A 13,322-nucleotide genomic window follows, 5' to 3' on the forward strand; every position below is an offset into this window, starting at 1 on the left:
GCCTTTATGGTGGCCCCACAAATGGGTCACTTTAAATTTGAAAAGGGGATGCCCAGACCACAGCCATAGCCAAAGCCAAAGGTGAGGGTAACCCACCAGGGATGTGCTGCCCTGTAGACCTGCCTCTGATCAAACCCCCTTCCCAAACCAACCTGTGAGTGCACTCATGCTGCCCAGACTCTCCCCAGCAAGTGCACCAGAACCACATAGTATGAGACGGGCTTATCACCCCAAAGCCACTTCATGCATGACTGAGGATATCCCTTTTTTGGTGATCAGAATTGCTTGCCTACTTTGCAGGGTTCTTCTTTCTTGGAACTGAGGGATCAGATGGTGCACCTATGATCAGAATGCTGCTTGGTAAGGGAGATTTGAATGTAGTTTGTGCAATCATTTCTTAGTACAATTAGTTTAACTGAAGTAACTTTATTTTCAAGTTCAGTGTTAGGTAAAGAGGTCAAAACAATATTGATAATATTTGAAAAATCTAAATATTTAAGAGCTCTTCAAATTTTTAGACTACTTGCTTAAGTAACATGTTACAATTTCCAAAGGCTGGTGTGTTAAATGCATTAGATTTGTTGAGAATTGAATCTCTTTAAATATTCCAACAAATAGCTTGTATTTATTCTTAAAGCTTCCTATCTCACTCTTGGTAAAACCCTGCCATCATACTATTAGGACTTACCTGATTTAGGTCTCCCCTGCCCCCCCGCCTCCCCTGTCCCCTTCTATATAATCTTTGATCTCATTTTCTATTCTTTCCCTTGTTCACTGTGCTCTGGTAGACTAATCTTTTTACTATTCCATAAACACTAAAGGAGCATTTTATTAAAGATGTGTGTGCCTGGTCAAGAAGATTCAACTTGCACTTGGATTTACTGTGGGTAGGGGTTGCCATTCCCATATAAGATGGTACCTTGTATGGATACACCGGGAGAGATGTGATTTGAGAAATCCTTTCCACCTAGCAGTAATAAATGTTGGAAAAGACCAACTGCTCTTTCTTAAGAAAATTTTTTTTTTTTTATACCAGGGATTGAACTCAGGGGCACTTAACTACTGAGCCACATCCCCAGCCCTATTGTTGTATTTTATTTAGAGACAGGGTCTTGTTGAGTTACTTAGCTCCTTGCCGTTGCTGAGGCTGGCTTAGAACTTGCGATCCTCTTACCTCAGCCTCCCAAGTCACTAGGATTACAGGCATGGGCCACTGCGCCCAGCCTTTCTTGAGCAATTTTGCCTCTTTGTCCAGTGCTACCTCACTTATGATATCCTTATACTCTGAAATAAAACCTTTTCTTTTTTGGGCAAACCTGAGTAGGGATATGTAAAACTCTGCAAAATGCACCTCAGAGTCTTTAATAATTTTCTTTCACTTTCCCCTCTATTGATTACCAAGTGGTGGATGTTGACATCTATTACTGATCAGGCTGCAGCTTCAACCAGTGAAATGAAGGAGTGGAGCAGCGCTACGGCTGAGAGTGTGGACTATGGAGGCAGAGCACATGCTTGGAATCCAGCTTTGCCACTTGTTGACTATGTGACTTTGGGCGAGTCATTGCACCTCTGTGTTGGCTCATGCACTGTCAAATGGAATCTGATAACATCAGCAATCTTATAGTATTGTCTTAATATGCTGACACAGTATTTGGCACATGGCATTAGCTATGATCATCTCCTGCCTCAACTAGCAGGTGGCATATAATAGTACCCAATAAATATTTTGAACTTTGGTAAATAAATGATCAAAAGAAAGGAAACAGGAAAAGAGCCAGAGGGAAGACTATGTCTTCTTGTTGAATGGGATGGCTGTATTGTGTAGTAACAGAAAACAGGTTCAGATGGAACATTCTGGCTGATATTTCCAATCTATATTATCTTGTTACAATATCTTATTTAGTAATAATTAGGAACTCCCTCTGCCCCAACTTGAGACTTGAGAGAGGGAGTGGGCAACCTCTTTCTCCTTCCTCTCCTAAAACCTGTGGGTCGGTGCTTTGCCTGAATTCCTTGCACTTAGTGCCATCTTCCTGGGTGACCACGCACCCCATAATCACAAATACTATCCAGTTTTTAAAAATGTGGTATTTTAATATAATTTTCAGTACTGATGCTGTTTAAAGGGATATTTTTCTATTATCACTTTACATTAAATATTACTTGAGGGCACTGGGTTGTGACTCAGTGGCAGGGCACTTGCCTAGTATGCACAAAGCCTTAAATGTGATATATAGTATGGAAAAAAAATTTGCACACACACATGCTTATACACATACATACATCGATAATGGGACAGATACAGATCCACAGAAGACTAAAATTTTTTATAAAGTTCATAATTTTAGTTCAGTAACTGAGATTAGATAAGTGCATTTAGTAATGAAGAGGAGTTTTTTTTTTCTTTAGAAAACAAACCCTCTCTAAATAAACTCTCGATACTTCATTTCCTAAAGGAAGTATAACTGAAATTCTCAAACAGCCTAATAAATTTTCTCCTATGATTTTTTCCTTTATTATTCACCTCAAAACTGAGTGTGAAATAAACTGGGGTGGGGGAACTATGAGATCTTAGAATTATTAAATACTGTGAAATAATATTTTCATAATAAGAAAAAAATAAGCAAACTGTCATGTCTAACCTGCCCATCCCACTTCTGATACCCATATAATTCTGTTAACTTTTTTTTTTTCCCCTCTTGGCACTTTCCTTTTAGCTTATGGACCTATCTACACATTCCCAGTATTTGGAACAAAAAGCACTCCTTTCAAATGCTTCTCTTTTCTACATCTCTATCCTCCTATAATTAAGCTTCTTGGTGCGGGAGGGGGCTCTTTTTTCATTCACCATTCCCTCTCATCGTTCCTCATCTCACCAACTCAACCACTGCAGTCAAACTGCTTCCTAGCTGGGTGCAGTGGCGCATGTCTATAATCCCTGCGACTCAGGAGGCTGAGGCAGGAGAATCACAAGTTCATAGCTAGCCTCAGCAACTTAGTGAGGCCCTCAGCAACTTAGAAAGATCTAATCTCAAAACAAAAAAAAAAAAAATGGGGAGGGGGGTGGCGCTGGGGATGTAGTTCAGTGGTTGAACACCCCTGGATTCAATCCCAGGAACAAAATCAACTAACCAATTAACCAACCAACCAAAAACTCTTCATTCTTGATACTCTTTTTTTTTTTTTTTAAATATTTATTTATTTTTTTTAGTTTTCGGCGGACAGAACATCTTTGTTTGTATGTGGTGCTGAGGATCGAACCCGGGCCACACGCATGCCAGGCGAGCGCGCTACCGCTTGAGCCACATCCCCAGCCCTCTTGATACTCTTGATGCCAATACCATGCACAGGATTCATCCTTCTCCTACCCAAAACACTCACCTTGATGTCTTATATAACTGGGCATTGATATCCTGTCTTTCCTGGTTTACCCCATGACAGCCTCTCTTCCACCTCTTCTACCCAATGCCGCTGACCCAGGGCTTTGTCTTTGGTTTGCTCAGTGATCACATCTACACCTACAACTTCAGCTGTCTCATTTTAGCTGATGGTCCCCGAGTCTGGGTCTTCAGTCTGGCCAACATTCCTGTGATTGATATTTTAGTCACTTGTTGGGTTTTTCTACCCAGATGACCCTATGTAGTCTACAGTTCAACCTAATCCAATTCTGAGCTCATTCCTCTTTCCCCAGCTGGCTTCTCCTGCTGTATTCCCTGTCTGGTGAAGTAGTACTAGGGATCACCCAGTATCACTAGTCAGTTCATGAGATTCGCCTTGAGTGTCTCACTATTGCTCAGTCCCCAAGTTTTACTATTTGTCTGTCTTAGGGTTTCCAAAATACTGTTCATGTTGGTCAACTCTCCATTTGTCTCTTAACTGAGGCTTTCTTCACTTGACCTCAGCTCCAGAAGGACTAGCCCTGTTCTCAGCTCTTTCATCAGCTTATTCCTAGCATTGTTGCCCAGGATCTTTGTAAACCAGACTGCTGATCTCATCACCATTCTGTTTGAAACCTTTAGCAGCTTCCTAGCACAACAGAATAAAAGCTAAACTGCTTATCCTGGTGCATTAACTGCCTCCATCCCTTGCCTTCATCCTTTGCCTAGGACTTAACCCCTAATTTTTTTCTCATGTTCCTGTGATACTGAACTAGCTATGTAGTTATCCTGTGTTCTCCAATCTACCTGATTTCAAAAACTCAGTTTAGTATCTATTTTCTAAAATTTTACGTATCTCCCCGAAATCAAGCTTTGTACCAATTAGCTTGTATAAATAATTCATGATTTTGTGCCTCTGTTTCCTCATCTATAAGACAGGGACTCAAACTTTAGCAATCCCATAGTGTAATTATAAGGATTAAACATATAAAGGACTCGGACTAATAGCTGGCACAGAGAAAATAGGTAGTAATTTTCATCATTATTATATTATTTTTATTATTACTATGTGTCTCCCTTTCTAGACTATGAATTCTGTAAGGGCTGGGGGTTAACAAACACTGAGGTAAGAATTTGGCAATTCACAGGAGCTCTAAAAATGAATGCAAAATGTACTCAAATAAGCTCTCAAAACTTTTCATGTTTTTAAACAGTGAAATCAACATCTTTCAGGGGTGGTGTAAATAAAAAAATTTTAGGATATTATAGCTTTAAAAGGCAAGAGAAATAAAGCTGAGCACAGAGGCACAGGCCTGTAGTTCCAGCAACTCAGGAGGCTGAGGCAGGAGGATCCCAAGTTTGGGGTCAGCCTCAGCAACTTAGTGAGGCCCTAAGCAACATAGTGACAAAGTGCCCCTGGATTCAATCACCAGTACAAAAAGACAAGGAAAGCAATGGTCTCATCTCAGCCAAACAACACTGACTATAACACTCTGTGGGTGGCAGCACAATTCGGTCTGAACTGACTTGCTGAACTTTAAAAGCAAAGGGGGGGATGAGTATAAAAGGTCAGCAAACCAGTGTGAGTGCTGCAAGGGCTGTGACCAGGACTTTCTCATCTTTTTCTCACAAGAGAAAACCCTGATATCTTCACTGTTATTATTATTACTTCATGAACTGAATGCTCTCTATCCTGCCTGCAGGCTGGTGGGAGATGTCTTCTTTACCAGTGAAATTTGAAAGCTTATAAAATATAATCAATTCTATCCACAAAGTCAAACAGCAAGTGCAAGAACCCCAACTCTATGCACTTCTGCTCTACTCTAAGTATGGGGCTCGCTTCCTTTTCATGTCTGTGATCTTTCCTGAGAGAAAAAAGAAAAAAGGAAAGGAAAAGGTTTTTTGTAAGAAACAGATGCTTTCTTGAGTGAGGCAGTTTGTAAAGGGCAGTGAAAGATACATGCTTCAAAATATCATACCAAGAACAAAAATGATTACCAACGGTGACCCAGATTGGGTGGCTTAGAAGGAAACCCTGGCAGCCACCTGATGTCTACCAACTCAGAACAGAAGGGGTGCAGGGCTGTCCCCACCCCACCTCACAGGCTTTCTGACTGACTGTGGCTACATCCCTTGGATAGGCCGGGGCACATAAACATTGAACAACTTGACCTTGACTCTGATAATTTCACATCTGTAAAGGGAAAGGTAACAATAAAATATTTAAGTCTGTGTGTGTGTGTTCTGTGTGTGAATAAAACAATACAGAATTAATACATAAACACATTTACCATAAAGCTGCAAATTTCTAACGTAGAGAATTCTTTCTTGATGAAAGTATTCAAGAAAAATAAAGAAAACAAGCTAAATTAGCCCAATTTTGATGTCTGCAATACCTTTTTACTTGGTTCATTCTTTGTGGTACTTTTGTATTATTGACATCTTCAAAATGCCCACACAACTCAGAACCTCTCTATACAGAAAAATGATCTTATTTACAATATTTAATAAGCATTCTATTTGTGTCAAACATGCAACATATTAAGAAATGTGTGTGTGTGTGTGTGTGTGTGTGTGTGTGTGTGTGTGTATATATATATATAAATAAATAAAATTTTGGTACTGGGGATTGAATTTAGGGCCACTTTACCACTGAGCTACATCCTTAGCCGTTTTTGTATTCTTTATTTTTATTTTGAGACAATGTCTCACTAAGTTGCTAAGGGGTGGGGCGGCTCAAACCTGTGATCCTCCTCCCTCAGCCTCCCAAATTGCTGGGATTACAGGAACATGCCACCATGCCCGAAAAGAAAGAAAGAATTACATTTTGAAGTAGATAAAACAAATCTGATATGAAGAGGTAACAAAACTAAGCATCTTAAGAAAATGTTCAGAGAAACGAGATTAATTTAAAGTCATGTCTTTAATGGTAACACAAAACATCCATTTTCTTATCTGTGTTTGAACTGTGACATTATATGAGATTACTCAGGATTTTTTTTTTAAAAGAGTTACTTTGTCAGAGAGAAAACATGCAAACGTGCAAGAGAGCACACACATAACTACACAGACATAAGGAATTTGGCAAGTGAGTAATACAATGAGCCTTAATTTACTATTTTTCATAAATCATGATAAACAAATTAAATGACAAGATTTTCTATTTGTGTGTCACAAAACCTAAGAAAGATACAAACTTTGTTCACATTTAGCTGCCTTGGAAGGACAGCTGTGAAGTAACAAGGCTCACTAGTGTTAACACACGGACACCAACATGCAGCTAACATAGAATACTCAGGCCATTAAAGACAAAAGGGTCCGAGATACTATAACCAGAGACTTTGGTATTCCTTGCATAAATGTACATTTGAAATACTATGTATAAAAGATCTGATTGAGCTGGGTGGGGTGGCACATGCCTATAATCCCAGCAGCTCAGGAGGCTGAGGCAGGAGGATCACAAGTTCAAAGCCAGTCTCAGCAATTTAGCAAAGTCCTAAGCAACTGGGTGAGATGCTGCCTCAAAATAAAAAGTTAAAAGGGGCAGGGGATGTGGCTCAGTGGTTAAGTGCTCTGAGTTCAATTTCTGATACTAAAAAAAAAAAAAAAAAGATTGAAAGTGCTTTTCCTCCTATTCAACTGTGGTGGCTTCCATACTGGAGTCACTGTCTTGTTGAATGGACATATTCTCTTGGCCTAGGAAAAGGAGAGAGGCGGTACCTTTGTCTGGGCATCCACATGTGCTCCTTGGTTTACAAGGACCTCGGCCACATTCACTCTGTCTTCTTGAGCAGCCAAATGGAGTGGGGTGAGACCGCTCTGCAAAAGAATCCAAGTGCACGGTCATCTCACAGGAAGGAAGGCAGTACACAGGGCCATGTTTGAGAATCAGCTTGTAAATTCTAGAATAGGAAGCCTACAATTCCTATATTCAAAAACATGTATAGAGTAAACTCCTACACCATGCCGCATGAGCCCTGTGGCAGCACTGTTGTCTGTAGGCTTCATGAAAGAGTCCAAGCACACCCACAAGCCGAGTGATGGAGTCCGATTTGCATACTCATCACAGACTCAGCATGTATCAATATTTCCCTACATTTTCTTCATTCATTCTCCTTTTCTTCTCATTTCTCTGTAGCAGTATTTAAAAGCAAATACCAGACATTGTGCCATTTTTCCCCCACACACATTGTATTCATCTCCAAATATTAGAAACTTTTCAAAAATAAAATGATGCAGGAGTTTTAATTCATTACCAATAGTACTTAGCTTGGCAAAAATTATTAAAATAACAAATGTTGACATGCGACGATAATATTTCTTCTCTATTATTAGCCAAGACCTGATGAATATTTTTGGTATGCTGCTTCTGGGTAGGAAAGATCATCTGGGAAATGTAATGGGAATGGTGGATAATAAGGATTCCCAGGTCATTTAGATGGCATATGGATTTAATGAGACTGAGTATTTGAAACTGACCCTACCAGGGAATCTGCAGATTACATGGTGTTCTGATGACCAAGGAAAAAAATTGCTAAGACTATATTGTATTCTGGTTTTTTAAAAAAACCTCTGTAATTGTAAAGGATTTTTTTCACGAACAATATTTGAGAGAAATGAAGTTGATATAAGTGCTTTCAGATTGCTTTCTTTCATATATTATAGGCACCAATGTTAACCTCTTGAGTCTGGGACCTTCTTTTCCCCCTTTTGCATCTAGGCAATGAAAACTTCAGCCTGTTCTACCTGTCAGGGGAAAGAAGTGAATCAAAAGCAGCTTCTGGAAGTAATACAGAGCCCTCTAGATGCACAACATTATTTATTCAGGAGTCACTATTCCATCAGAAAAATTATCGGACTCAGTCATTTGCTTGTGACTTTTTAATGATGTATATGGAACTTTGGAGGATGCTCATACAACTGAATAGGGGGGAATATTAAAGGAGGACCCATGTATTCACTTGAAATCCAAGAAAAATACACTGAGGCCAAAATGGGCACCACCCAAACACTGACATCATCATAGAACAATGTTCCATGTTCTACTTTAGTGGTAATATTATTTTCAGCCATAACATTTTGTAAAAGTGGCATGGTCATCTATTCTAAGTTTCAGACCCTTCAAAACTTTGAATATACCTTCCTGAGTGCTTCTCAGCCAAGATGGGGCAATGTATTCTGGCCACATGCCCTACGTTCTCCTGCCTGTATTCATGCTGCTCACATGGGGTGACCACTCTCTGCTTTGGCCACAGAGACAAGCCCAACTTTGTCTTTCTCCCATGTCACTAAATGACCAAATTCTTATATTTATAGGAACAACTCCTCTATGCTCACTCCTATTAAGGACATTATAATTCTACATTATTTTTTTTTTTCTTTTGGTCTGTCTTCCTCAAGCCACTGTTAGCTTGTTGAGTCAAGAATGTACTTTTCATCTTTATGGAACCACGGTTTGGGATCCGGCATCCAATCCAGCATTAATTTATTAAATCGCAGGAACAATCAAGCCTCTTTTGGCAAAACACTAGACATTTATTTTTATCTTAATGGTTTTGGTTAAAAAGATTAATAAAAATAGCATGAAGGTTATAATAGTCTGCTCCCATTCTGAAGTCACCTGTTAATCTTTTATGGAGTTTCTATCACTGCTCATTTTAAAAATGGCATTTATTTATAAGAGAGAAAATGACAACTTAGAACAGCAACAACTTTAATATTCTTTTGGTTATATAAAAATACAGGTATTTGTGGTTAGTAAAATCTGAATGGGAAAATAGGAAACGGCAAAACTGAGTCAAATTAAACATTAGCACTTCAGTGATAACTTGGCATTCAAGATCTCTTTTCCTTAAAACCACTGGGAGACTGTTTGTTACGAGTAAGGAAGGAAATAAGTAAAATTAGTAAATGGTCTTGACAATAAATTTTCATAAAATCTAAATCTTTCTTTTAATGGTTATATTTTAGCAATGAAGTAAAGTCTAGTGTTAGGTGGGAAGGGTAGGGGTGAGAGGAGTGGACGGTACAGTAATGAATTGATGCTTAAAAAACTGACAGCTCAGGGAAAACTAACAGAAAAACTGTCAGAGGGCTCCTTATCCAACAATAAACTCATGCTGCTTTTCTGTTTTCACATCCGGGAAGACTGAATACAGGCTGAACATCCCTAATCCAAAAATCCTACATGCTCCCGAATCCAAAACTCTCATTAAGAGTACTGACAGAACACAACATGACACGTGGAAAATTCCACTCAGACTTCACGGGACTGGTCAGTAAAAATGTAGATGTGCAACACAGTTGATTTGGTATTCCCAAGGGAATAGGCCCTGCAGCTTTCATACACCAACTTTGTTCCATTTACACAATTATTAAAAACATTCTATAAGATTGACTATGTGTATAAAGTACACATGAAACACAACTGAATTTTGTATTTAGACTTTGGTCCTATCCTCAAGATACCTCATTATAATTATATATGAGAAAATATTCCAACTCCGAAAAAATTTGAAATTTAAATCACCTTTGGTCCCAAGCATTTTGGCTAGGAATAGCCAACCTGTACTTTATATAGAAAATTACAACTGACAAAGGATGCAGATTTTCAAATGTCATCTTTTGGTATGTACAGTCTAGGAATCATGAAGTTTGTCCAACAAGCTAGTGAGAAGCCCATTGATTTTCTAAACTCTCCTTAGCACACCTCTGCTTATGCATCTTTTATTCAAGAAGGTAGACAGAATTCTCCAGGTTTATTCATTTCTCATGATTTACTATCCATGTCTTTTGATCTTCAGAATTCTGTTGCTACTTTCTAGTCTACTAAATGAAACATGAATAATTTCCCCCCTAAAATCTTTTCAGCCTAAAAACAACGTATGACTTTAGGGTGAATATAAGGCCAGTTGATTGAAGGATTTTAAAGCAAAAAGCCAGTTATACTAGTTTGATACGAAATCTACTAAAAATAGCCACTTTTAAAGTGATAAGATGCTAGATGATTGATTGTATCTGGTAGGATGAATAAAATGCAATATTCTGGGCTCACAGGAAAAAAATAAAATCTAGTAAATGACAGAATGTACTTCAATTTGAGAAAGGCAACACCTTGTCATCAAGACAAGTTGAATTGTGCAGCAAAATATTATAAGGCTGATCTATAAATTGGTATATAAAACTTATAAAATTCAAAAACACAAACTAATCCTAATGATCATGACTTTGAAATTGGTTTGTGATTCCCATCATATTGAGACATACATTCCTAAAAGGAACATTTCCAAAAGGAAAATGTTAGAAAATCAAATCCCTACACTAGAACAAAATTAAAGAATGTGATTGTTCAATAATCAGAAAATCAAAAAGGATTTTTCAAGTTGCTAAAACTAAAAAAGGTTTTCTCTGGTCACCTATGTATGAATTTTGGCTTATAGAATTTGTTAAATTTTTTTTCAAATATTTATTCTTAAGTTTTAGGTGGACACAACATCTTTATTTTTACATATTTATGTGGTTCCAAGGATCGAACCCAGTGTCTCATGCATGCTAGGCAAGCACTCTACCACTGAGCCACAACCCCAGCCCTGAGAATTTGTTAAATTATAGTGTTGGAAAAATTCAGGTTAGCACAGAGTGACCTTTTTCCCAAGTGGAGATAATCCTTTTTCTTCTTAAAAGGTGTTGAACACAACAGCCAAACTATGGAACCAGCCAATTTTTAAACAAACACTAGACTTGTAAGATAAGGACTTCCTATGTATTCACTAAAATAGCTACTTTGAATTTCTTTTATTAAAATGAACTTACTAAAGACAGCAATGTTTCCAATTTCTCTAACTTAAGACTTAAAACTGAGACAGTCAAGGAAAAAAAGCCCCTCAAATGTTTGCAAAATAAAGCAACAAGCTACAATTTCCAATTCCTTATTTGCAATGTTCTAATGAGGTAACAACGTTCCACTTTGAATTAACAGACCCAAAACTTCTCATATTATTACAAAAACTTTGTGGACCTTATTTTTATGGTTCTTCCTATTGTAGAGCCATGTACATATATACTAAAATTAAATGATTGTTTATTTGCAGTTCTATTATTTAAATAGACTGTTTTCAAGTTTTTGCTATGGTAAATAACACTTTAGTAAACATCTCTGTGCAATATCACACCTCACACATTTTGTTTGACCCAGATTTTTCACAAACATTTAACGTCTTTTCTGAGGAGTGAAATTCTGTATTGCATGATTTGTAGGGCAAGAGAAAGGTTACCTTATTGCTCAGGTTCACATTTGCATTTCTACTGAGGAGCAGCGATACCATGTCCACGTGTCCTTCCTGAGCTGCGAGATGGACAGAAGCAATTCCTTGCCGGGTAACTGCGTTGGCATCAGCACCATATTCCAGCAGAGTCGTCGCTATGTCCATCTGGTTCTTTTTGGCAGCAATGTGCAGCGGCGTATAACCATTCTGTCAACAAGAACCACTTGGTCACATTCCCAGTAACAAGATAAAAATGCATTTTCAAATAGCATACTTCCCTTTTCTAGTGGTTTTGACTGCTTTAAAAATTTACAATTAAGTAAGCAAATACTATCAAATCAAGTGGTGTCAGTAATGTAGCACTCTCCTGTTTCCTCTGTTCCTAAGAAGGGATAACATTATATAGACAGTTTATCAAAAGAGAGTACTGTGGGTTTTCAAAAGGAATACAGATTTCCTTCTGATAGGTAGTTAGGTTAGAAGGTGCTCAATACTTACTTACTTTATTTATTTGGCACTAGGGATTGAACCCGGGGTACTCTATCACTGAGCCACATCACCAGCAATTTTTATTTTTTATTTGACTGTGTCTGAGGCTGGCCTCAAACTTGTGATCCTCCTGCTTCAGCCTCACAAGTTGCTGGGATTACTGGTGTGTGCCACTGTTTCCAGCTTGCTTACTTTATTTCAATTAGGAATAGGATGCATCCCTACTGGGAAACAACAAGCAATATGATATCATTGAGGCATGCTGAGAGCCATTCAAAATTTCATTCCCCAAATCCTTTCCTTAAATGGCCACCTAGTATAATTTGAATACACCCTCCAAAATTCATGTATTAGAAATTAAATTCTCAATGCAACAATGTTGAGAAGTGGGACCAGTAAGTAGTGATTAGGTCCCATGAATGGCTTAATACTGTTTTCTCCAGAAGTGGGTGTTTGATAATAGAACGAGTTCAGTTTGTTTCTATCTTGTGCTTTTGCTTTCTGCCACAAGATGAAACAGCAAGAAGGCTCCTCACCAGGCATGGATCCCTCTACTTTTGCCTTGCCAGCCTCTAGAACTGTAAAACATAAATCTTTTCTTTATAAAATTCCCCGTCTCAGGTATCCTTTTATAGTAGCACCAAAAGGACTAAGACACCGTGTATTGGTTATAAGTGGCAATTTGATATTTTCAAGGTAGTCAAGATGCTACAATCTACTTGTTTCCCTATCTGATTTCCTCTTTCACAAAACTCCAGACTCTATGCTCTATTTTAGTCAGACTGGTCATCCTGCAGGTCTTTAACCAAATGCATTCTCATGTTTTCTGCCTTACCTTACTCTATCGAGAATACTTTTCCCCAACATGCCCATGAGGCCAGTATCTATCGGTTGAAAGTGAAGCACACAGGCCATGCCCTCAATGAAGTCTTCTATATTTTTCCACTGTCCAAACCCCAATAATCAGGCCCTCAACTTGACTATAATTAGTCTTGGGGACATTCAATGGCATTCTTTTGTTTATGTATGAGCCTATATTTCCTAAAATATAAATCTGTGATGGGCACATATTGTTTTGGACCTGACTGTACCTCCAGCGGCCCACAATAACTGGTACATATTGATTAAATGAAGAAAGTAATCTTCAGAATTTGAATCAAGTGTATAATAGCTTTCTGAACATTATGGCTTC

General features: G+C 38.2%; 1 protein-coding gene across 23 annotated transcripts in view; it reads right to left on the minus strand.

Moving 5' to 3' along the window:
• ANK3 (ankyrin 3) overlaps positions 1–13,322 on the minus strand; it is a 508,367-nt gene that overhangs the window by 130,551 nt on the left and 364,494 nt on the right. For all 23 annotated transcript variants that reach the window (XM_081268444.1, XM_081268437.1, XM_081268443.1 and 20 more), the window contains 2 exons: positions 11,651–11,848; positions 7,098–7,196 (listed from right to left, as the gene is read on the minus strand). In XM_081268444.1, coding sequence (XP_081124570.1) covers positions 7,098–7,196; positions 11,651–11,848 — 297 coding nt within the window. The remainder of the gene's footprint in view (positions 1–7,097; positions 7,197–11,650; positions 11,849–13,322) is intronic.

This window comes from Spermophilus citellus (assembly GCF_964194105.1).
Source record: "Spermophilus citellus genome assembly, chromosome: 15".
Classification (NCBI taxonomy): Eukaryota; Metazoa; Chordata; class Mammalia; order Rodentia; family Sciuridae; genus Spermophilus; species Spermophilus citellus.